Source organism: Schistocerca cancellata, chromosome 8 (assembly GCF_023864275.1).
Source record: "Schistocerca cancellata isolate TAMUIC-IGC-003103 chromosome 8, iqSchCanc2.1, whole genome shotgun sequence".
In the NCBI taxonomy this organism is placed as follows: Eukaryota; Metazoa; Arthropoda; class Insecta; order Orthoptera; family Acrididae; genus Schistocerca; species Schistocerca cancellata.
Genome location: NC_064633.1, coordinates 261,334,119 through 261,361,248, shown reverse-complemented (window position 1 = coordinate 261,361,248; position 27,130 = coordinate 261,334,119). Strand labels below are relative to the sequence as shown.

At 42.3% G+C, this 27,130-nt stretch overlaps 1 protein-coding gene across 2 annotated transcripts in view; it reads left to right on the top strand.

Moving 5' to 3' along the window:
• The window catches only part of LOC126094630 (myrosinase 1-like), a 192,588-nt gene that overhangs the window by 11,749 nt on the left and 153,709 nt on the right, over window positions 1-27,130 (top strand). For both annotated transcript variants that reach the window (XM_049909114.1, XM_049909113.1), the window contains exon 2: window positions 13,240-13,436. In XM_049909114.1, the coding sequence (XP_049765071.1) occupies window positions 13,241-13,436 (196 nt within the window). In that variant the 5' untranslated portion in view covers window position 13,240. The remainder of the gene's footprint in view (window positions 1-13,239; window positions 13,437-27,130) is intronic.

Sequence of the window (27,130 nt, the reverse complement as noted above, 5' to 3'; positions counted from 1 at the left end):
AACAAACAGAAAAGTGGTTACAGCAGGAACTGATTTATCGTCATTTTTCATGATCACTTGGAATAAACTCTGACTCACTACAGATAAACAAAATACCAACACTACACAGATTACGTCTTTAGTTCAGTCTCACTGCACTACGTAACGTAACGCCGACACAATGACTGTGTAATGTTTAAATACACTGAAGCGCCAAAGAAATTGGTATAGGCATGCATATTCAAATATATAGATATGTGAACAAGCAGAATACAGCGCTGCGGTCGACAACCCCTACAAGAGACAAAAAGTTTCTGGCAAAGTTGTTAGATCGGTTACTTCTACTGCAATGGCCGGTTATGAAGATTTAGTGAATTTGAAAGTGGGGTTATAGTCTGCGCACGAGCGATGGGACACAGCATCTCCGAAGTGGCGATGAAGTGGGAATTTTCCCGTACGACCATTTCAAGAGTGTACCGTGAATATCAGGCATATGGTAGAACATCAAATCTACGACATCGCAGCGGCCGGAAAAAGATCCTGCAATAACGGGACCAACGACGACTGGAGAGAATCATTCAACGTGACAGAAGTTCTACTCTTCCGCAAATTGCAGCAGATTTCAATGTCGTCAACAAGTGTCAGCGTACGAACCATTCAACGAAACATTATCAATATCGGCTTTCGGTTCCGAAGGCCCACTCGTGTACCCTTGATGACTTCATGACATAAAGCTGTATTTCTCGCCCGGGCCTCTTAATACCAACACTGGACTGTTGATGACTAGAAACTCGTTGCCTGGTAGGATGAGTCTCGTTTCAAACTGCATCGAGTGGTTGGACGAGTACGGGTACGGAGACAAAATCATGCACCCATGGACCCTGCATGTCAGCAGGCGACTGTTCAAGCTGGCGGAGGCTCTGTAAAGGCGTGGGGCGTGAGCAGTTGGAGTGATATGGGGCCCCTGATACCCCTAAGTACGACTCAGACAGGTGACACATACATAAGCATCCTGTTTGGTCACCTGCATCCATTCATGTCCATTGTGCATTCCGACTGACTTGGACAATTCCAAAAGGTCAATGCAACACTGAAAACGTCCAGAATTGCTACAGAGTGGCTCCACGAATCCTCTTCTGTGTTTAAACACTTCCACTGGCCATCAAACTCCCCAGACATGAACATTCTTGAGCATATCTGGGATGCCTTGCAACGAACTGTTATCGCCGTGTGGTGACCGCTGCAACATTGTGTGCGAGACACGTTATCGCTATTTGCAGTATCAGCTAGAATATCATTTCTGTCACCGTATGGTGGTACCGACAATACCAACTACAAGGTATCCGACCATCATGGTACGATGACTGTGTCGACACTGTCTGCAATAAGTCTGCCCATTGCAGTACTGTGATGACGACAATGTCGTCTTTCATAAATCTATCAAAAATGGTTCAAATGGCTCTGAGCACTATGGGACTTAACATCTGAGGTCATCAGTCCCCTAGAACTTAGAACTAATTAAACCTAACTAACCTAAGGACATCACACACATCCATGCCCGAGGCAGGATTCGAACCTGCGACCGTAGCGGTCGCGCGGTTCCAGACTGAAGCGCCTAGAACCGCATGGCCACTGCGGCTCAGAAAACTATCCATCATGGTATTTCAAGGGAGACAAAATTGTCTTACTGATGTCCGCCCATCACAGTATAGCGACGGTGACAAAATCATCTGCAACAAAGCTGACCATCACAGAAAATGACTAATACACTACCATTTGAGAGATATTTGATCACCACAGTACGGTGACGCCTACAGTACCGCCTATAAGGAATTCGGTCATCATGGTACAGTGGCTGCACCAATACAGACCACAAGCAACCGGATTGTGACAGTACTGCGACGGCGGCAATATCATCTGCTTCAGTTCCAACCATCAAGAGACACCGAAATCCGGTCATCGCAATACTGCGACCGTGGCGAAGCCATTTTCGATAAATGTGGCCATCACATTAGGGGACGACTACAATACTGCCCACGAGAAAATCGACCATGACGGTATGGTGATGGCTAGAATATTGTCCATAAAAAATCCGATCCTCGTGGAATAGCGAATGCGACACTATCGTCCACGATATTTCCAATCGTCTTGGTACTATTATGATGACAGTATGGTTTGCAGGAAATCCGGTCATTGAAATACGTTGATGGCTGCAGTATCTTCCCAGGGAAATCCGACCCTCATTATCATGTATGGTGATGGTTACAATATCATCTGCGAGATATCCGACTATCGTGGTAATGTGACGGCAGTTATCGATATGGTGACGGTGAAAATAATAGCCCACAGGAAATGTGATCGTTACGGTTTGTAGACCGCTACTATATCGTAACGAGAAATCCGACCATCAACGTATGGTGATGGCTACAATATTAACTACGTGGAATCCGAGCATCATGGTATGGGCCTGCATCTATATCGTCCGCATGAGATTCGACGAACGCGTAGTGTGACGGGGACAGTATCATCTGTGATAAAAGCGACCATCACGGTATGTTGACGCCTACGATGTTGTACACGAGAAATCCGTAATCAAGGAAGCAACAGTGACGGTGATGTCGACAGCACAGAGGTTGCACCTCTCGATTATGTCCCATAAATGTTGGATGGGATTGTTATCGGACGATCTGGGTGGCCAAATCTTTCGCTCGAATTTTCCAGAATGTTCTTCAAACGAATCGCGAACAGTTATAGCCCGCTGAATAACATCGTTGTTTGGGAATATGAAGTCCATGAATGGGAGCAAATAGTTTCCAAGCAGTCGAACATAACCATTTCCAGTCGATGATGGGTTCCTTGGGCCAGAGGACCAAGTTCTTTCCATGTAAAGACAGCCGACACCATTACAGATCTACCTCCAACTCGCACAGTGCCTTGTTGATAACTTGGCTCCATGGCTTCGTCGTTATGTGCTTCACTCAGCTCTTACCTACTGAAATAGGGGCTCATATGACGCGGCTACGGTTTCTCAATCGTGTAGGGTCCAAACGATGTTGTCACCGGCCCAGAAGAGGCGCTGCAGGTGATGTAGTGCTGTTAGCAAACGCATTCGCACTGCTGCCATAGACCATTAACGCCAAATTTCTCCACATTGTCCTAACGGATATGTTCCTCTTTCGTCCCACATATATTTCTGCTGCTATTTCTGTTGTGGATTGGCAAGACAGCCAACCCACTATGAGAGGAAGCCGAAAGGCACGCGTTTTAGCTCGCGCAGGCTGGCGTGAAGTCTGGAACAGGTCAAGGAAATTATACTAGCAAAAAACGTACGTAGCTGCTGGAATACTTAACTTTAATCTATAATTGGTGAACATCGCTCTTGACGGTACATGTCTTACAGCATCAATAGTAACTGGTAATGGCGCCTTGCTAGGTCGTAGCAAATGACGTAGCTGAAGGCTATGTTAACTATCGTCTCGGCAAATGAGAGCGTATTTTGTCAGTGAACCATCGCTAGCAAAGTCGGCTGTACAACTCGGGCGAGTGCTAGGAAGTCTCTCTAGACCTGCCGTGTGGCGGCGCTCGGTCTGCAATCACTGATAGTGGTGACACGCGGGTCCGACGTATACTAACGGACCGCGGCCGATTTAAAGGCTACCACCTTGCAAGTGTGGTGTCTGGCGGTGACACCACAATTTCATGCAATGTTGCTCGTCTGTTAGTACTGACACCTGACACCTCTGCTCTCGGTCGTTAAGTGAAGTCCGTCGACCACTGCGTTGTCCGTGGTATTCTCATACTCTTAACACTGTGGATATCGGAATACTGAATTCCTTAACAGTTTCCGATGTGGAAGTCCCATGCGTCTAACTCCAAATAGAGCCGAGCGAGATTAGCCGAGCGGGAAAAGAGCGCTGCATTCATGGATTGTGCGGCTAGTCCCGGCGGAGGTTCGAGTCCTCCCTCGGGCATGGGTGTGTGTGTTTGTCCTTAGGATAATTTAGGTTAAGTATTGTGTAAGCTTAGGAACTGATGACCTTAGCAGTTACGTCCCATAAGATTTCACACACATTTGAAACTCCAAATAGCATTCATCCCTTGAAGTCTGTAACTCCCACTGTGTGGCCATATCACGTCGGAAAACTGTTCATATGAATCACCCGAGTACAAACGACAGCTCCTCCCATGCGCTGCCCTTCTATGCGTTGTGTGTTGGTGGTGGACGTGGGAGACGCTGTAACGGCTGTATGATACGTCAATGCCATTCTCCGATCGATAGTGCAACCATATCGGCCGCATATTGGCGAGGCATTCGTCTTCATGGACGACAATTCGCGCCCCCATCGTGCACATCTAGTGAATGACTTCCTTCAGGATAACGACATCGCTCGACTAGAATGGCCAGCATGTTCTCCAGACATGAACCGAATCGAACATGCCTGGGATAGATTGAAAAGGGCTGTTTATGGACGACGTGACCCACTAACCACTCTGAGGGATCTACGCCGAATCGCCGTTGAGGAGTGGGACAATATGGACCAACAGTTTCACCAACTGCGACATGGTCGCGTATACAGTGAGCCAACACTGTCAAATGTTTTTTATTCCAGTCTTTGATCACAATATCAATACTTTAGACGAAGACCGGTTTCAGTCGGTAATGATCATCCTCAGGTGACAACAATGAGTGTCTGTCCACGCCCTTGCCAGCTTAAAGTATATGTTAGTAACGGCCGTCGCGAGCGTTCATAAGAAATTGTAAGGTGGGGCAGCTGATTAGTACAGCCAATTGTGTAATGATATGTATTAGTTTCGATCGCGTTACTCGAAGTTACAGCAGTCTTAACATAAAAGGTGCCAGAACAGATCAAGCCAAATTTTGACAGACAAATATCTCGTCTGCGACTGAAAACATAAACACGGAATAAATGATAAACACTGAAATTTGGCCATGTCTAGGAATTTCTGTTACTGGTATTTATAGTACTTTTGCACTTTTTATATTTATAATAATCCATATATATTTATGGATTCGTCAGATTCACTGAATCTTGGCTGCAGTAACAAATTGATGCGAGTTAAGTCATATAAAATACAGAATATTTTTCTGGTACCTCATACGAAGTACACGCGTCGTGTGGGCGAGCCGTTCATTTTCTGCTTTTTCCCTTTAGTGGGCATTTCTACTGTTGATATATGAAGGTCTTAGACACTTTACGTTGGAATAAATTTCCAAATTGGAACTGTGGTGGCAGGACGATACGAATAATTCGCATTGCGTGGACAGCCTTCGTACACTCCTATGCCCTATTGTACGCAGCTTGGATACCACCTTGTAGATAGCAACCCGTCTCCCTTAAAATTCCCTTACGTTCTCAGTGATCTCATTCTTCTGGCTCCTATCCGTTCCGGATGTTGGCAGTTCTCAATGACGTCGGTTCCAAAGTAAGTAGGAACCAAGAAATACTTGTAGGCACGTAACAACCAACGACCATGAGACGACACGGGTACGGAGAGCACGGCTGCAGTACAAAATATTTGTTTCATTGCATGGAATGCTGTATTACAATGTTGTTGTTGTTGTTGTTGTGGTTTTCAGTCCATAGACTGGTTTGATGCAGCTCTCCATGCTACTCTATCCTGTGCAAGCTACTTCATCTCCGAATAACTACTGCGACCTACATCCTTCTGAATCTGCTTAGTGTACTCATCTCTTGGTCTCCCTCTACGATTTTTACCGCCCACGCTGCCCTCCAATACTAAACTGGTGATACCTTGATGCCTCAGAACAGATCCTACCAACCGATCTCTTCTTCTAGTCAAGTTGTGCCACAAATTCCTCTTCTCCCCAATTCTATTCTACCACCTCATTTGTTACATGATCTACCCATTTAATCTTCAGCATTCTATAATAACATTACCAATATTATAAGTATTGTACAAAAGAATTGAGGACTTTTTAATTTTCTATCTTTTACAGTTTATGCGACAAATGTAACACTCTTCTGTTTGGTAGTGAATAGGGACAACATAAAAAATTGTTGGATTCTTAATATGTGAATTAAAACAACGTAACTCCCCAGAAATAGACAATTAAACGCAACATTTGGTGTAACCACACTAATTAAACTATGACACTTAAATGCTTAAGAGAGTGCCTCGTCTAAAATTGCTCAATGTCTTGCCTTGTGTTAGCTTACGCATTCTTTCCGTAAACTGTCGTTACGTGACACAGTTTTGTCCTTGGAAAAAACGACTTTTTATCACGAACCGGTATGTAACTTGTCAGCGCGTTACATAATCTTGCTAGGTATTAGCAGCTCTACACTTACCTGCTGTGAGCGGAGACTAAAGAAATAAGTTACTGTCGTATAGTGAGTCCCACTGATAGTAACGGTCCCACTGATAACTTCACTGTCTTTTAAGTTGAGGACGAAGACGTCCAACAGTCTCAGACCGGGACGAAGTAGAGCTAATGAAACTGCTGAGAGGAGATTGAGAGGAGGAGAATGAATTAATGAGAAGTATACAGTCTCAACCAGACAGAAGTCTGCAACGCTGTGCACCTCAAGATCAATGAAATCTCATGAAATTGACCTTGCTAAGTGAAGAATCTGAAGCAAAATGAGCATTTTCTCTCGCCAGCCAACCTGTTGTTAGTCAAAGTGTAAATAAAATTTTGAGTATGAATATTTAAGTTTTGGTCTAACTGTGATCATCACAAATTATTTAAATACATAATTATCTATAACCACTTATTTTATTTACATTTCCATGACGTGGTTCGGAGTATTATACTACCATCACCAGAAGGATTGAGTCAAATCTAATGTAACGTATATGTGTGATTGTGCGGGTAAGCAGCGAAGCTGCTTGACAGTAGTAAACAACGCAAAAAGATTTCAACATGGGCGCGCAGAAATTTACAATTACCTGGTTATTTCACAGTACGGTAAAAACTAACATAAGTTCTTAATTTTCTCCATCTTGATGACGATGGAATAGTAGGTCCGAGGCTGGAAAATCATGAATAAGGAGAAATTTCTTTACTTCCAACAATTACTTAATACGTACCATTTCTTCCAAAACGTAGTCCGCCACATCTGAAAGAGCATGATGAACATTCAGACATAATCAATATCAGGAACACTCTTGATGAAAACGTGTACAGACCACCTACCCTCATGTAAACGTCACTATGTGATTCAGTGTGACGGAACCACCCTTAGCTTGGAGTGAGAGCGGAGGGAGGAGGGGATGGAATGGAGGGATTGGTGGGGAGGACGTAAGGAAACCATGTTAGATTAGTGTCAGTAAAGCCGCTGTACTTTTTTTGCTGTTTATTAGATTAGGTAGATCCGTTGAGTTTGGTCTACGTAGCCGAATCATGTTAGCTATCATAAAACATTATCTGTCTTAAAAAAGTCAAAGGAACTAAAAAGTCTTCACTTCTAGTCTCACAATGTGAATGCGTGGAAGCAAACAGACATAAAACACACCATTTCTGTACTTGGAGGAGTGAAATTTTTTGTTGAGTGAAATATCTGACCCGGCCTCTTTTTATTCAGACGTTATTAAATTACTGAGACGATTTTCAATGACCGATACTTTCTGGAGAATTTTTAACATTCCACGATAACTTCACCATTATAGATCCCAAGCCTGAGTGCAAAAGGCGAAGAAGTATTGCTAGCACCTTCTAAAAAAAGAAGGAAGAAATCTCGTTTCGGGCTTCGAGTAAGAGCTCCTTGTAAGAGACCCTTTCTAGCATTACAGATGAAGACGACCAACAACTTCAGTGGAGAACAGAGACGGCAGTCTTAACAATAGGGAAAACGGACGAGTGTGTTTCTTCTTTATGGTCGAAGTGTCAGCACACTGCAGAAGACATAGGCTGTCAAACTGCATTGTGACAGTATACACTCATGCTCATAAATTAATGATAATTGCAGAATGTGGTGCCACACAACGTGGCACTACACAAAACTGGCGCTAATAGCATAGTCACATAGGGAACACACACGACACAGATCTGTAAGTCCACGGTATTGGTGATAAGTTGAGAAAACCGTCGCGAAACACATGTGCTACAAAACGCCACTGTTTCCTGCGCATGTACCCCGACATCAATATGAGATATGATCACCAAGCACAGGTACACAGGCCTCACAACGGGTTGGCCTACTCTGGATCAGGTGGTCGAGCAGCTGCTGGGCTATAGCCTCCCATTCTTGCACCAGTGCCTGTCGGAGCTCCTGAAGTGTCCCAGGGGTTTGAAGACGTGCAGCGATACGTCGACCGAGAACATCCCAGAAGTGCTCGGTGGGGTTTAGGCCTGGAGAACAGGCAGGCCACTCCATTCGCCTGATATCTTCTGTTTCAAGGTACTCCTCCACGATGGCAGCTCAGTGGGGCCGTGCGTTATCATCCATCAGGAGGAAGGTGGGACCCACCGCACCCCTGAAAAGGAGGACATACTGGTGCAAAATGACGTCCCGATACACCTGACCTGTTACAGTTCCTCAGTGATAGACATGCAGGGGTGTACATGCACCAATCATAATCCCACCCAACACCATCAAACCAGACCTCCATACAGGTCCCTTTGAGGACATTAAGGGGTTGGTATCTGGTTCCTGGTTCACGCCAGATGAAAACCCGGCGAGAATCACTGTTCAGACTATACCTGGACTCGTCCGTGAACATAACCTGGGACCACTGTTCCAATGACCATGTACTGTTTTCTTGACACCAGACTTTACAGGCTCTCCTGTGACCAGGGGTCAGTGGAATGCACCTTGCAGGTCTCCAGGTGAATAAACCATGTCTTTTCAGTCGTCTGTAGACTGTGTGTCTGGAGACAACTGTTCCAGTGGCTGCGGTAAGGTCCCAAGCAAGGCTACGTGCAGTACACCGTGGCCGTCTGCGGACTGATGGTGAGATATCGGTCTTCTTGTAGTGTTGTACACTGTGGACGTACCGTACTGTAACGCCTGGACACGTTTCCTGTCTGCTGGAATAGTTGCCATAATCTGAGATCGCACTTTGTGGCACACAGAGAGCCTGTGCTACGACCTGCTGTGTTTTACCAGCCTCCAGTCGTTGGTTCAGTTCTAACCCTCATAACGTCATCAATATGTGTTCTTTGAGCCATTTTCAACACACAGTCACCATCTGCACATCTGAAAACGTCTGCACACTTACTTGCTGAACCTATGACATGCAGCATCACACCGCTGCCTATGTGTACTGCTGCCAACGCCAACGTGCGACGACTGCAGGTCAAATGCACCGCATGGTCATACCCCGAGGTGATTTAAACCTGCAAACCGCCCACCAGAGCGTTGTTTCACCATGTATCAGCATTATCCTTAATTTATGAGCATGAGTGTATTTACTGACATGCTCAGGATGAACTGAATTACAGAGGAGGTGCAGTGTGGAAGGCAATAGGATACCACCATATTATTTCCTAAGTACAGCAAGCACGGATCCAGACCGGTGGTCAAAATGTGTCGGCAACGTTCATCAGTCTACGTAACAATATTTCTTTACTATTCCTCGAAAGGTAACGGAAAGTCCGCATTCTGGCTCTGGACGAAAAATTGCGGCCGACCGACCACCGTGCCATCCCCTGCCTATGGCGTCTCTGCACATGGTAGGGTGGGGCATGTGGTCACCACACCACCTGTTGTCATCGCGCTTCTTGACCTTGTCACCACACCACTCCCGTTCTCGTTGTCGATTTCTTTACCTTGTAACGGTTGATAATCGATCGAGTGGCTCCTCAATTGGCCTCACGAGGTTGAGGGCACCAAGTAACAGTCCTGCTACCAAGGAAACCTATCTTTCAATACAGCGAATCGAACCTGGGTCCTCTGTATGGCAATAAGCTGCGCTGACCGCTTAACTACGGAGGTGGACGCTATTAAAAAAAGAGGAATTCCAAACGCACGATGGTTCATGATCTAACACAATATAGTTATCCTTTGGTGACGAAGACATGTCCCATGGACGCGTTCTGACTGTTCTGTTGGACAAACTTTAGGACAGGGAGGGCGTCAGACCACCCTATGCACATCGTCAAATCCAGTAGTTATCATGCCGACGAGATACAGGGAAAGGCCAGGAAGAAGAAGTAGAAGACAATGACGGAAGCTGGCCATATGTAATGTTCGCCATGGTCTTGTGCGTGGGTCGCTGATATTTATAGAACATCTTCATTTTCTTATTGAAGGAGTGCGCTCTGCCATCTGAATAACGTCTTCCACTTTATTCACATCCTGTTCATTCACATGTTCTGATGAGGTAAGTCACCTAGGTACTGCACCCTTGTCGCCTCGTTTAGTGAGACCACGAGTAAACAGTCTTGAAACCGGGACTCTGCGACTAAGAAATCACCTACAGCATCTCTTACAAAGAGCAACAACGTTTCCATACGATACCGGCACATTCAGAAATTTGTAAATACGTGCGAAATGCTTAAACAATGGAACAGGATCGGGCAACAAATCATGATCACGTTTGAAAAATTCAGTTATGGTAACTCAAGCATAATTTCACAACATAAGTTTCAATACATTAATCACAATCGATAAATGAAGAATGTATTCCTTACACCTTTTTTAATCAGAGCATTTCGTTTTTGGTATTGCATTCTTATTGTTACCCCTTGGTTCTTCTACATATTTTATACAGAGTGAGTCAGGAGGAAAGGTACATGGTTTGAGGTGCGATAGTATCAGTAGTTCTGCAAAAAAAAAAAAAAAATAGTATGAACGCATGTCAAATATTTTTAACAGTTGCATAGGAAACAGTGAAAACATTGGGAAACAGGGCAAATGGCGGTGATAGTAAATGAAATAGTGTCATCTTAGCCGGCCTGTGTGGCCGAGCGGTTCTAGGCGCTACAGTCTGGAACCGCGTGACCGCTACGGTTGCAGGTTCGAATCCTGCCTCGGGCATGGATGTGTGTGATGTCCTTTAGGTTAGTTAGATTTAAGTAGTTCTAATTTCTAGGGGACTGATGACCTCTGAAGTTAAGTCCGATAGTGCTCAGAGCCATTTGAACCATTTTTTAGTGTCATCTTATGTTTTGTTTAATTGTGTCAATTTCCTCACAAAAGGTGTTCAAAAAATCCAGCGTCCACAGCAATGCATTTTGAAGCTCTTGTAAATAGCTGCTGTGTTGCTGATCTGAACTCATTCTTACGTTCCTTTTACTTTAAGTACACTAATGTAAAATACGAGCGACAATTATTTGCTTTGTGTTCACTCTGCGCTTGCAGACTTCGCTCTTTACCGAACTCCACACACAATAATCTAATGGTGAAACACAACACTGTAGTATCAGTCGACCACAATACCATTGCACCTAGGAATGAGGACGCTTCTGTCGGCTTACCGTGAGTCAGCACGTTAGCGGTGTTGATAGTAAACGCGCAGCTGAGTTGAAAGCATTGACAGTGCGATTGGTTCAAATGGCTCTGAGCGCTATGGGACTTAACATCTGAGGCCATCAGTCTCCTAGACTTACAACTACTTAAACCTAACTAACCTAAGAACATCACACACATCCATGCCTGAGACAGGATTCGAACGTGCGACCGTAGCAGCAGCGCGGTTCCGGACTGAAACGCCTAGAACCGCTAGGCCACAGCGGCCGGCTGACAGTGCGAAACTTTTTCCTTAGTCTGCATCGTAACTGTTTACTGCAACGTCACCACGCCTTTCCGATCATGGCTTACTGCAACAATATCGTGGTTGAGTAGTACGCTGATGCAACCACTGTAGTACTGAGACGTGAGGTAAACAAAGTGTACACCTGCAGGACTCGTCGCCCACCATGCGCAAGCGAGGTGCACACTGAAATGGTCACGGCCTGTTCGGGTGGATTTTAGTTTAATTTTTACTAAAGAGAACACTACGTAGCCTAATGCCGCTTTGATTGTATTCGCATGTGAGAAGTGGTGAAGGAGGACAGGCGGAAAAAGGAACCTAACGGGAATCGGACATATATGCAACTTGTCAGTAACACTCGGTTCAAAATCCGCACAGGAATTGTTGCTGTCGCTAATCGCAGCCCACCTCCACCAGGTCCGAGAGAACATCTCAAAGAGAACTGCATGTGATGGACATTTTGAGTCGTGTACCTCGCAAAACTATTTCTCACAACGACACACAGAGCTCACGTCTTCAGTGGGTCAAACAACACTGGCTGACTGGGGGCGTGTAGCATGGTCCAACGTGTTGTGCTTTTGCCTCCTTTCAAACAAAGCAAAATGTCGAATGCACCAACTGCCCAGTGAGCTGTGTGGCCTTCAATAAGTGAGGAGTATGATTTAGCTCAGAGGCGGTTTTGTATGTTTTGAAGGTGTTTTTCGTACGTAATTTGGACCCACTCATTCATGGTACCGTTTACTCGAACCAGGATGTTTATTTCAATATTCTCGGTGATAAAATGGCGCCATTTCATCTACATTTCCAGGAAGAAGTGTTTCGTGGACACTCTTGTAATCCAAGTACACAACAACCTTATTCACTACATTTTGTTTGACGAACACTCAAGGCCCCAACCCCCTCCCTCCCACCGCACCTCAACTAGTCCACTAAATCATCCAATCTTAAACCTTAATTATTAAATCTTCGTAAAGTTTATATTAGCAGTAAGTTATGAAACAGGACATTTTGTACTTAATTTGGTAAGCAACATACCACTGGAGACTTCGTAATGTTAATTAATTACTGTTTAACCTATAACATATACCTCCTTTGAATAAAATGTGGGGTAGTAAACTTTACGATGATTTGGTAGCAATGTAACATTTCCCCCCCTTTAGCGTTCTAGGGTGAATACATAGAAAATGTTTCGGACTATGCGCAACAAAGAGTGAATCGTAGCGGTCAACATCCATGCAACCTGGTGATTCTAAGGGATCCATCATCAATTAGTAGCTTCAGCTGGATGTCACGTACCTAAAGAAGCTTGAGGATTCCCATCACTGAAATGTGGATATTACCAATGTCAGAGCCGGTGCTGCACCGCATTAACATGTCTTCTCTGTGCGACACATTTTTGTCATCTTTGCTTTTCTAAATAGCCCCTGTACACGTCTTCTATTTGCAGCAGAAGTAAATGTAGAAAATTTAAAACATCAATGTTTATGTGTTTTTCAAAGGGAATTCCACACAGTACATGTATTCTAGTGAGTAAAAAGAATTTTTCGCTTCGCTTCTGACGTAGGTATCATTCTCTTACAGAATGAATTCAGGACTATGGTATTGGAAGAGAGCTACGTGTTCAGATGTCATTCTTGTAATGGCTTTTGTGCTTGTAATGCCATTCCCGGAATCTGCCGCTGAAGCCGCGACCGACAGTAGCAACCAGTTCCCGGAAAACTTCTACCTGGGCTTCGCAACGTCAGCCTATCAGACCGAGGGGGCCTGGAACACCGACGGTGAGTCAGCTACCGCCTCAGTTACAGCCACACTGCGCTTTGAAACATATCTGGGTCATCACCCTGATGTTATTAATCACTGCTCACCAAAACTTGTTACCTGTGTAGTAATTAGTGTCAAAAGCAACATGTGGCACAAGATTCTGTCTAATAAAACTGCACCAATAACTTATTTTGTTTTTACTGTTTAACTTCAAATAAGGTGGAAGAGATAGACAGTAGTCCTTAGGAATTTCTGAAACCACTGGGGAAAATGGCAACCACGAGACCATCCAGGTTGATTTTCAGAAGCTCTGAGTTTACTCAAATGCCGTCAGACATAATCCACACAATCACAAAGAAAGCAAGAGGTGAGAAGTGCGAGAAGTATCGCACAACCCGCTTAACGACGCATACATCCAAGTTACTCAAATAACAATATAGAGAAGAATGGAAAACGGAAGTGGGGATCTGTTGGATGGAGATCAGTTCGACTGTCGCACTAGTGACTGTGCGACTGATGATGGAAGCAAGACTTAATAAAACTGAATCCTAAGATTACTAGACCAAGAAAAAGCGTTTGATATTGTAAAATGATCGAAGATGTTCAAAATATGGGTAAGTTAGGAGTAAGCTGTAGGGGAAGACTAAGGGAAAAGACAGATAATACACAATACATACAGTAACCAAGAGGCCCCGGCAGGGTAGCCAAGAGCGCTAACGCGCTGCTTCCTGGACTCGGGTACGCGCGCCGGCCCCGGATCGAACCCGCCCGGCGGATTAACGACGAGGGCCGATGTGATGGCCACCCTTGATGTGGTTTTTAGGCGGTTTTCCACATCCCGCTAGGTGAATACCGGGCATGTCCCCATGTTCCGCCTGAGTTACACGGCTCACAGACATCTGAACACATTTGCGCTATTCCATGGATTACACTGGACACAGACAGTTGGGGTACACTAATTCCGTCCCGGGGGGGAACGGGGTGGCGGCAGGAAGGGCATCCGGCCACCCCTTAACATTGACATGCCAAATCCGTTTAACGATGGCTGACCCTGCGTAACTGCTTGACAAGGCTCAAGCAATAGAATGGACAGTAACCAAGAGGGAACAATGAGGTTGGAAGACCAAGAAGGAAGGGCTAAGATTAAAAAGGGTGTTAAGAGAGGGGTACAGTCTTTCACCGCTACTGATCAAACTGTACATCGAAGAACGAAAGGTACAAGAATGTCATTAAAATTCGGAGTGAAAGGATATCTGTGACAGGATTCGATGATGTCATTGCTATTCTCTGCGAATGTGAGGAATAATTACAGGACGTGGAATGAACTGTCTAACAAGTATAAAAAATGGATTGAGAGTAAACTGAAAAAAGAGAGCAGTTTTGTGAAAGAAAACAAGTCTGTAGTAGGTCATGCAATCATATTATTTATTCATTGTGCACAACGAATATCTAATGTAATTGTACATCCTCCTATGGATAATCTTTTCTTTCACAAAACGGTTGGAGACCCCACATATTAACAAAATTTTGAAGACGATAGAAATCAAGAGTTGCGTAATGAAATTAGCAACAAAATTAATATTAAAATTCGTGAACAGTAAGCAGGCGAAGAAAAAAAATGGTTCAAATGGCTCTGAGCACTATGGGACTTAACATCTGTGGTCATCAGTCCCCTAGAACTTAGAACTATTTAAACCTAACTAACCAAGGACATCACACACATCCATGCCCGAGGCAGGATTCGAACCTGCGACCGTAGCAGTCGCGCGGTTCCGGACTGAGCGCGTAGAACCGCGAGACCACCGCGGCCGGCACAGGCGAAGAAATTCTGCTACCTTGGAATCAAAATAATCAATGACGGAGGAAGCAAGAAGGACGCAGAAAGCAGACTATCACGGGGAAACGGGCGTTCCTGGCCTCATTCTGAGGAATAACTTTCTGAGAATGAATTTATGGATCGCAGCATTGTACGGTAGTGAATCATGGCTTGTGGGAAAACTAGGAAAGGTTCTCCGCAGAATCAGCGAAGAGAGGTACATATGGAAAACACTGACAAGAAGAAGCAACAGGATGATAGGATACCTGTTAAGACATCAGAGAATGACTTCCATGGTACTAGAGGGAGCTATAGAGGGTAAAAACTATAAAGGAAGATAGAGGTTAGAATACATAAAACAACTAACTGAGGACGTAATTTGCGAGTACTACTCTGAGATGAAGAGGTTGGTACAGGAGAGGAATTAATGGTGGGCCGCATCAAAATCAGTCAGAATGCTGAAGACTAATGTTTATTTCATTAATAATAATATTCATAGTATCCGTTAAAATAATTCTGGCGTACTTAATCTCTCTCAAATTTGTTCTAGAATGTTCCTTTCCTCCTTCACCAGGTAGAGCTTGCAACTGGGGGCGAATTAGGAGCTTTGCACGAATGAAACTGTAGACAGGAGCCGTTGTACAATCTGTAATGCAGTGTCAAATGTAGGTTATATGCTGCTCAATGCATATGTATTCTGTAATTTTCCTGCTGATAACTAATAGCTTACATATCTTTAGATATAATCTCAGTTAGAACATAAATATGCAGTTGTTGACGGCGCAATTAAGTTTACTACGAAAACAATCCAAGATGCATAAGAAATATACATTCAGCCCGTATCGCCTTTAATCAGTTATCTTCCGGCATTCATTTTCGGTTGCCTTTCGAGGGTTATGGGTGGAGTAGTAACCAACACTAATCGTCCGATTTTGGTTCATTAATAAGTAATAATTGAATGTGATATGAAAGTTTATAGTGTGTATGTAGCGCATAACATAAGAATTAGAAAAGATATGGCAGTGGTAATAGCGCGTTAATGAGAAGAAGAAGAATTTTCTTATCTAGGAAGCATGATTACACAGGATGGCCAACGCAAGCATGATATCGTAAGTTAACTGGCTCCTGCAAAGGAATGTTTATTCACTAAAATAGCTCCATTAGTATCAGCTACAGATATGGAAACGTGAAATAAGTTCCCGAAGTGAATGTCTGGAGGATATCATTGCTTGAAAATGAACTGACGACGATAGCAAATCTGGAGAAGGAGAAACTGCAGCATTTGAAATGTGATGCTATAGAATGTTAAAAATGGAGTTTACATTTAAAGTGCCGGAAGAAAGATGTACTAAAACGAGAAGCAGGGGATAGAAGATCAGAGAAGACCGTAACCACAACAATGGAACGGTTGGAAGTACATCTGCTGCAGCATCCTACTTTGTGCTGGAAGGAGCAGAAGAAGTAGTGGAAGACGAAGACCGGGAACCACTAGACAGCTCATAGAGAACGTTGGATCTAGTATTTACACCGAGATAAAGAGATTAACGCACGGCAGGAAAAGACGGAGTATTGCATCAGATCAGTCGAAAGGTTGACGACTTAAAGAAAAAGTAGTTAACTGCCAATAACTGGCAATCAAATGGTCTGATCGCTATATGTGTGAAAAAAAGTAGGAGAGTGCAACGGTACTGCAGTGGTGTAGGTGACGTCGAGACGAACATATTGAAACAGGACATGTATGGCCTGTCAAGACGGGAAGCTGCCTCAGAGTGGCCTAGGAAAACTACCTGAGTGAAACCTTCCCGTCTCCTCTGTATCTCTTTTGTTATGCTACCTTCCCTTCTACAATAACCTATGAAACCTTCCCTTAGGATTTCTATCTCTTGCTTAATAATAACAAATGAAATCTTCCCATTGAAATTTATTCTCTTTCTCTATCTTCGCATACAAATTTAATTGCTGCTTATTAAAAGTGATTTTCTGATTATTTCGACGAAGCATGGAATGTGTCGTCGTCGTGGCCCTCAGTCGTTATCTGCAATAACCCAAAACTGTCCCTTACCATTTTTTTTTTTTTTGCTGTTACTGGATCGCCATCAGACTGCTACATCGAACTGTGACATGAATATACTTACTCTGTTTTACAAAACTTTATTAGCTGCTGATGGGCTGTCACAATAAGTGGCTGTATTTATTACCAAAGCTGACGTTATTCCTTAATAGCAAAGCTGACGTTCTTCTTTAATTAATTTGACTGACGTTACGTAATTCATAGTTAAACTTTTTCTTGACAACAATAAAATTTTGCAAAGTTATACGTTGATGGTTTTTGGGATGGATTATAATCAGTAATGCAATATTGCTGGCAAAAATTAATTATATTCTGAATGAAATGATTTTACAAACGTTCAAATGGGACTTACTTTTCACAATAATCTTACAACTAGCATTGCGCAAACATACCTTCAGTAGTCTTGAGTTTCTCAAAAAAAATAATTCAATAATATTAGTTCCTCTTATGATAATAGTTAGCTGATGTCTCTGTACATCACTGATGTTTCTGTACATCCGTTTAGAAATTCTTGTAAATTATAGCTGGTGGCTGGCAGGCACACCGCTCCTCTCAACCTCTCGCTTCAGACCTGCTACCGACTCGCTTCACTTCTCGCTTACTACTGACTTCCTAAGAACGCTAAAGTGCGGTCTCTCCAGCCACCAATGCTTTCTGGTGCAGACAATCCCTGCTACCATTACAAAATGTATCAATGCGCGGTCTTTCCCGCTTTTTTCTTAAAATGTATCCATACGCGGTCTCTCCAGTCCTTTTTAAAATTATACCAATGTGCGGTCTCTCCTGCCAACAGTACTTTGGTGCAGACATTCCCTGCTACCACAATTGTTTCCAACATGACAAATATTAATTATTCCTACTTAATCCTATTAATAAAATATAAACAACTTTCATAAATTGTGGTTTGACAATAGACAATAGAAATATACACGTCTTACGTGAGCTACAGCGCATAAGCGCAGGGCGACATTTTGTCTTAAGTCACCACTGAATATTAAAAACATACAATGAAAAATAGACGTAGTGTAAATTTCACCTCAAAATATTATGAATGTGAACAGCTGAATTAAATGTGCCTTCAAGTTAGCGTAAATTAATGGTTCAAATGGCTCTTAGCACTATGGGACTTAACTTCTGAGGTCATCAGTCCCCTAGAACTTAGAACTACTTAATTCTAACTAACCTAAGGACATCACACACATCCATGCCCGAGGCAGGATTCGAACCTGCGACCGTAGCGGTCGTGCGGCTCCAGACTGTAGCGCCTAGAACCGCTCGGCCACTCCGGCCGGCCTTAGCGTAAATTACATCAAAGAAAAAGTCCTCCAGTTATGTGACATTTAAAGATAAGAGTAATTCGAAAGTTTCACATACAGATTTTCCCGTATCATGGAAGCACATTCCAACAGCGATCGGATTGGTTCTCGTTATAATAATTAAGATCTTAAGTAATTTCATTATTTTTGTCCAATGGCTGAATATTCAGGCCGATGCATTGTGGATGGCTAGACAATTAAGTAATTGTTTTAAAAAATGCTTTTACTTGAGGGATACTTGGAATTTATTACCAACGAAAATGGTCTCTCTCTCTCTCTCTCACACACACACACACACACACACACACACACACGTGCGCGCGCGCAGTAAAGACATGCAAATCTTGTAGTGACAGAAGAAGCACACAGCCTACTTTGTTTTCAAAAGGTAAAATATAAAGACATGGAAGCAGAATCTTACAACGCGGAAACTAATCTCTGCGTTAGAATTTCTCTACATTTTATTGTTAGGATAGTACTAACAATTAATCGTTTTTCTTGTCTGGCCTTCTTGTTACGAAACTATTGTGCTTGGAAGGATTTAAGTTTTGAACAAGAAGTATGCGTAATTAGTTTTTCCATAAGGTTTAAAAATATATTTTTTCTTTCATTACTATCACGGGAAAGTTCAAATTAACAATTTTAACGAAACAGCCCATTGAACCGATGGAGTAAGTGAGTAACAGGATGTTGAATATTTCACGTGGTGCACATGAGCTGTAGTTTGAGGTTTCTTCCCAGTCTGATATACCGAAAGAGTCCTATATCCAATTGTTCGTCTCGACCTCCCCTACAATTCTATGACACGTTGCCTATTCTATTTAACCCCATATTAAAATTTATTTAATTTGTTCATTATGGCGATCAAAACATACAAACATTTTTTCTCGGAAAATCAGGCGAAGTGAACAAACTCGTCACAGTATAACGTGATTTCCCACAATATTAACCACTAATTCATTATTGCATAATAGCGTAGTCTGTCTTTATATCTCAAAATATCTATTTACGCCGTGATTCCACAAACGTGCACTTGGGATCTATAGGAAAATGACATACATAGAAACTAAACGACAACAGTGTACAAGATATGTTTATGAATTACGGAAAATGCTGTTAAAGCAACAGTTCAGTCGAATTGGAGACCCACAGTGATTGTTTTGATAGTACTTTATTGTCCGCAAAAGTCATACCAATTTCAGAACGTTATTACCGCTTTCGGCCGTCATCGGCAATCATCAGATCATAAAACAGATGCCGTGGGTTACTCCCAACCACTATGGAGAGCGCAAATGACATGAGATTTCCTCATGGCTGGGACTGAATGCTCTGATGATGGGTGATATGGCGGCCGAAACCGATAGCTACGTTTCGAAATAAGTCTGATTGTGGCAAACAATTAATTATTTTCGAAAAGTATTTATCATGTGAATAGTTGCTTCAACACTTTTGGGAATCTTCTACAACCTTTGCACTCGATCGCAGCACTGATGTCACACGTCCTACCATGTCCTTGGAAACTTTTAAATGCAGTACTGGCAGAGGTGTACTGCAGCTGTGACGGTACCTTGCCTACTGTTTGTCAAACTGTCTTTCCGAGGGTTCATTTCGTCTTACGGGGTCTGTTAATTTCATGACTTGGCAAACTTTTTCTGTTGTAATGTTGTGCCCAGATGCCGTGTCAGTTCAAATGGTTCAAATGGCTCTGAGCACTATGTGGACTTAACATCTGAGGTCATCAATCCCCTAGAACTTAGAACTACTTAAACCTAACTAAACTAAGGACAGCATACACATCCATGCCCGACGCAGCATTCGAACCTGCGACCGTAGCAGTCGCGCGGTGGCGGAATGAAGCGCCTAGAACCGCTTGTCCACCGCGGTCGGCGATGCCATGGGTGTGTATCGTGTAACCTTAGTTACTTGTGCTGTCGTATTTTAACTGTCTGTGTATCGTATTTTCTGAGTTAGGCGTTGAGCACCAGCCCAACATTTACCTCCGCACATCTACCAGCGTTGGTTCTCACTGGCCTAAGAATTACTCAGGACTTTCTTGGAACGTCAAAACCAGTCGGTTTTTCAGAGATACATAGTAATTTCTTGAGATCTGCAGTTATAGTATCTATTTACCAGTATTGCGCAATACCAAACGTGTCATTTTCTAAGCGTATATTTTCCGAAATTGATGGTTTTTCTAGAGTGGGGTCGTTTAAGACTCATGTTATCAAAGAATTAATGAAAAGGAAGATATTGAATGTTTCGCATGTTTCTAACGCATCTAAGAAGTGCGTGTTGTCTTTGCCGTTGTTGTGGAGGTATATGATTTAGAACTGGTAACCTGAGAGTGGGTCAGCCTGACGAGGAAGCAGTGTTCTGCTACTGAGTAAACTAAAGCTAAAGCTGTTGATCGTAGTGTAGATGCCGAAGAACCTCATGTGCTTCCGTACAGCTTCGTTATGACATAATTCCTTGAGCAATGTTTTGCTGTCTTTGTAAGGTATTCATTATAGCTTAACGTTCTGTCTGAAATAACTCCTATATACTTCGGTTCTTCCCACTCTATGGCGTATCTGTTACAGCAGCTGTGGTTGGTATCTCAAAAGAAAAACAAACTTGGTTGCAGGGGAAACAATACTTTTACTGACGCGTTTCGACCTTCTGGGGATTCAGCAGCAAATGTCTTTGTTTAATGTACGCACGTGGTCCCCACAAATGTGACTAATCCTAATATTCCAGTATATTAAAATTTTCTGACAATGCCGCAGAGGGCCGAAACACAACAATAGAAATATTATTTCCCCTGCAATCAAAACTGTTTTTGTTTCGTCACCGATGCTTTGGAATTTTAATATATTAATGAGATACTCTTCAAAGAAGTTCAAGGTACCATGTTTATACGTTTACTGTTTGGGTGACAACCTCCATTAAAGGAAAAAGTTACCTATTCCAACCAAATCATTTGTTACAATATCTTCCGTTTTCTCAATTTTCTTGTGTCGTGTTACCAGCGCATTCAAATTTTAGAGATGTTTTTGCAGGCTTATCAACAATATACGAGAGCGTGCTAAAAAGTAATGCCCCAAATTTTTTTATTCTACTCTCGGTACCGGTTGAGCTGTTACCTATCATGATTATTACCCAGTCGACTTTTTCGCCTCGTTCACGCGACTCTGCAACCAGACGGCTTCGAATTGTAGCGTGTAACATGGTGGTATGTAACGTAACTATGTCCATGCGTGAGAAACAGTGTGCTGAAGTCGAGTTTCTTACCTTAGAAAAGTTCGTCCAAACAAGGAAGCACTTTCTTCTCCAGCATGACAATGCCCGATCACACACGAGCGCTGCGACATTTGCAACAATCCGACGCCTTGGATTTACTGTAGCGGATCATCCTCCATGCAGTCCCAACCTGACATCATCCTATTTTTATCTGTTGACCAAACATAAACAACACCTTCGAGGAGTTCACTTTGATAGTGATGAAGTGGTGCAAGCAGAAGTCAGGTTGTGGCTCCATCAATGAATTCAAATATTCTTCATGACGGTATCAACAATCTGGTCTCTCGTTGGGAGAAATATGTTCGTCACCAAGGTGACTATGCTGAGAAATAAGTATGTAGATATGAGAAACCAAGACGTAAAATGTTAATAAACTGTTTTTATAAAAAGCGTTCTGGGTTTTCCCAGAATAAATTCGAAGTCATCACTTTTGGGCAAGCCCTCGTACCTGCTTGAAAGCCGTACAGATTACACTGACTATTCATCGAGTATGACTGTCAGATTCAGTGAAGATTTAGCGCCAGCAGCTGACGCAATTACTCTAATTTCCCTATTCCTATGCCTATAAGGTCCAGTATTAGAATCAGAATTTGAAAGAGCTTTGAAGACTTCAGATCAAATAAGGTTGAAAGACTAGACAATATTCCATCAGAATTTCTAAAATCATTGTGGGAAGTGGCAACAAAACGACTATTCATATTAGCGCGTAGAATGTATGAGTCTGGCGATATACCATCCGCCTTTCGAAAAAATATCGTCCAGCAATTCCGAAGACTGCAAGAGCTTACAAGTGCGAGAATTATTGCACAATCAGCCAAACAGCTCATGTATCCAAGTTGCTGACAATAATAATATACAGAAGAATGGAAAAGTAAACTGAGGATGTCTTAGATAACGATCAGTTTGGCATTAGGAAAGGTAAAGGCATTAGAGGGACAATTCTGGCTTTGCGGATGATAATTGAAGTAAGACTGTAAGAAAATCAGCACAGATTCATAGGATGTGTCGACCTGGAAAATGCGTTCGACAATCTCAAATGGTGCAAAATGTTCGAAATTCTGGGGGGAAAATAGGGATGTACTGAGAGACAGGTGTTACACAATACGTACAAGACCCAAGAAGGAATAAGAATAGTGGAAAACAAAGAACACAGTGCTCGGATGGAAAAGGGTGTAAGACAGGGATGTAGTCTTTCACCACTACTGTTCAATCTATACATCGAAGAAACAATAATGGAAATAAAAGGAAAGTTCACGAATGGAATTAAAATTCAAGGTGAAAGGATAACAATGACGCGATTTACTGATAACTTTACTATCCTCAGTGAAAATTAAGGAGAATTACATGATCTTCTGAATGGGATGAACAGTCTAATGAATACAAAATATGGATTGAGAGTAAAGCGAAGAAAGAAGGAAGTTATGAGAAGTAGCAGAAATGAGAACGGCCAGAAACTTAACATCAGCATTAATGGTCACGAAGTAGATGACGCTAAGAAATTCTGGTACGTAGACAGCAAAGTAAACAATGAAGCACGGAGCAAGGAGAACATCAAAAGCAGAATAGCACTGGTGAAAAGGGCATTCCTGGCCAAGAGAAGTCTAATAGCTCAAACATAGGCCTTAATTTGAGGAAGAAATTTCTGAGAATGTTTGTTTGGAGCACAGCATTGTATGATAGTGAAACATGGACTGTGAGAAAACAGTAACAGAAAAGAATCGAAGCATTTGAGATTTGGTGCTACAGACGAATGTTTAAAATTAGGTGGACTGATAGCGTAAGGAATGAAGAGGTTCTGGACAAATCGGAGAGGAAAGGAGTATGTGGACAAGACTGACAAGAAATGGTTCAAATGGCTCTGAGCACTATGGGACTCAACATCTGAGGTCATCAGTCCCCTAGAACTTAGAACTACTTAAACCTAACTAACCTAAGGACATCACACACATCCATGCCCGAGGCAGGATTCGAACCTGCGACCGTAGCAATCACGCGGTTCCGAACTGAAGTGCCTAGAACCGCAAGGCCACCACGGCCGGCACTGACAGGAAGAAGGGTCAGGATGATAGGGCGTTTGTTAAGACATCAAGGAATAACTTCCAAGGTACTAGAGGGAGCTGCAGAGGGTAAAAACCGTAGAGGAAGACAGAGACTGAAATATATCTAGCAAATAATTGGAGACATAGGTCGCAAGTGCTACTCTGAGATGAAGAAGTTCGCACAGGTGTGGAATTCGTGGCGGGCCGCATCAAACCGATCAGAAGACTGATGACTCAAAACACAGGAACGTCTATTAACGTTCAAACTATCCAACATTATTCACAAATAGAATGGTCACTTTGGCACTGCACTTAATCCACGTTGTATGTTGTTAAACTTACCTGTAATACCCCTCAACTCCGGCAATATCAATCACAGATACAGTGACCGATTTAGTGTTAGCATGTGTCTTATGTTTAGGAGTCATAAGAGGAGGAGAAATATTTGGAAAAAGGATGGGAGACACGGAACTATTCCAGCTGGACTGCATTATGACGAGACGCAAATTCCGAAACCATATATTGAATTGTGTAGTGTAGCCAGGAGCAGGTATATACTCGGATCTCAAGTGAACTATAATGATGAGAAAATTACAGTTTAAGAGGATCGTCAGGAAGAAACGATGTAGAAGACATGGTAGTAATAAATTATTGAGGAATGATTATGTACGCTTGAATGTCTCAGAGTCGTAGACACTGCGAGAGTAAAGACTGTAGTAGACACTTTAGCTGAAGAGGAAAACAACTACCTAAAACTGGATAATTACAGATGTTGATCAGATAAACACAAGTGCAAGAAATGTAACTGCGAAGAATTTTTGTGTGGCAGAAGAAATACTTAAAGCCAACGACCAAAGAAGAAAATAAAAAAATGTACAGGAAAAGAAATGAATTTAAATTTGTCTATTATGGAAGTAAAGAAGGAAAATTTGAGCTAAACGTCCCGTCAACGACTAGTTTATTAGAGACGGTTCAAATGATTCAAATGGTTCTGAGCACTATGGGACTTAACATCTGAGGTCATCAGTCCCCTAGTCTGTGACTGTGTTACGAAATTTATAAAATGATTATTTTTCTGTGTTGATAAATCCTGTAAAGGTATTCCATTTTCCATAAGTCTTGCCTCGATTATCAAGCGCTACGTCAGAACTGCTTCTCAAATGATTTTACCTTCCATAAAGGGAAGTTGATCATCACTTAACATATGCTGAATCTCTTTCCCTTCTTCTGTGTACTATTCTCGTAAAAAAAACTTGTCTGCATGAGCCGTTATGCGATAGTTCTGGCATTTGTCTGTCTCTAATATCAATGTTTCTCTCTACTGAAGAGATCTTCAATGTATATTCCTTTCACCCATCCGCTCTCTCTTTTGCAATTAACAGTGGAATTCCTTTGCATTCTTTATGTTGACACCATTGCTTTTAATTCCACCAAAAGCTGTTTTGAATTTTATACGCTGAATGTATCTTCCCGATAACCACTGTTTTTTTTTTAACTATTCAAATTTTTGCCGCATCCATTTCTCTTTATCTTTCTATTGATTTATTCCTAAGTGAACCATAATCAATAACATTTCTTTTCAAAACAGCACTTTCTCCAATTCTGTCGCATTTACATACTAATATTCATTGGCAAATCGCGTTGAAGTGCCTAACTGATACTTACACGGGGTATCTAAAAAAAAACACCGACATACTTTAAGGAAAGGTTCCTTGTACAAAAATAAGCAAAAACGGCTAGTATAGATGGACACTAAAATGCATACCTTAAGAGGTATGAGCACTTGTCCATATACGATATTATGAAACATATCGCTTCTACACCAAGGTCTTTGCTTTCCATATTTTGAGAGGAGAAAGTATTGATCAAAACGAGAAAAAAAATTCAAGTAAACATGGACTCTAAGTTGCATACTTTAAGAAATATGAGCACTTGTTTCTCTTCTATCAAACAAGTACTGATAGCTCTTAAGGTACGCATTTCAGAGCCCATGTTTACTGAACACTTTTTTTATCCATACTAACTCTTCCCAAAATATGAAAAAAAAACAGCTGGCAGTACATGAGATGTGTTTCATAGCATCGAAGGTGAACATGTTCTCTCATCTCTTAAGATATGAGCGTCAGAGGACTTGTTTACTAGAGATTTTTTTCTTGTTTTGGTGTAAGGAACCTGTCCGTAACGTTTGTTGGTGTTTTTTGGGACACGCCGTATATGATTTGTTATTTACAGATTCATGTCAAGTATATATAGTTTTTGCTTGGAGAACCAGTGAGATTAAGTTCTGAAACGTTGCCGTGTTGTGGGAATAAATTCTTAGGTGGAATGAGGAGCACCAAATATAGCTTTTTAACGAACACTAGTCATAGAGAATTTTTTTTTTAATTTTACTTTTTATTTTTAATTTCTATTTTTTCAATTTCTCTCATAGTTACATTCAAAAATATTTATTTATGATGACTAGTTTCGGACTACATTGTCCATTCTCAATCCACAGCCTTCGTTGTAACTGGCTGTGAGCACTATGGGACTTAACTTCTGAGGTCATCAGTCCCCTAGAACTTAGAACTACTTAAACCCAAGGACATCACACACATCCAAGCCCGAGGCAGGATTCGAACCTACGACCGTAGCAGTCGCGCGGTTCCAGACTGTAGCGCCTAGAACCGCTCGGCCAATTCGGCCGGCTCGTTGTAAATGGTTACATATATTTCCACAAGTGTGCACATGCACAACAGCCACAACAGATATTTTTACAGGTATGGAGTAGTGATGTTTATTCAGGATCCAGTATCATCACAATGACAAGTATAGAAAGCTCTCTCCAAAAGTACGTTGTCTACTCAAGATCCATGTTGTAACCGTATGGAAGTACGTTCAGCACCTCTTGTCTTTGTGAAGTTTTTTTTTTTTTTTTTTTTTTTTTTTTTTGGTGATCAGTCTACTAAGTGGTTTGATGCGGCCCGCCACGAATTCCTTTCCTGTGCTAACCTCTTCATCTCAGAGTAGCACTTGCAACCTACGTCCTCAATTATTTGCTTGGTGTATTCCAATCTCTGTCTTCCTCTACAGTTTTTGCCCTCTACAGCTTCCTCTAGTACCATGGAAGTCATTCTCTCATGTCTTAGCAGATGTCCTGTCATCCTGTCCCTTCTCCTTATCAGTGTTTTCCACATATTTCTTTCCTCTC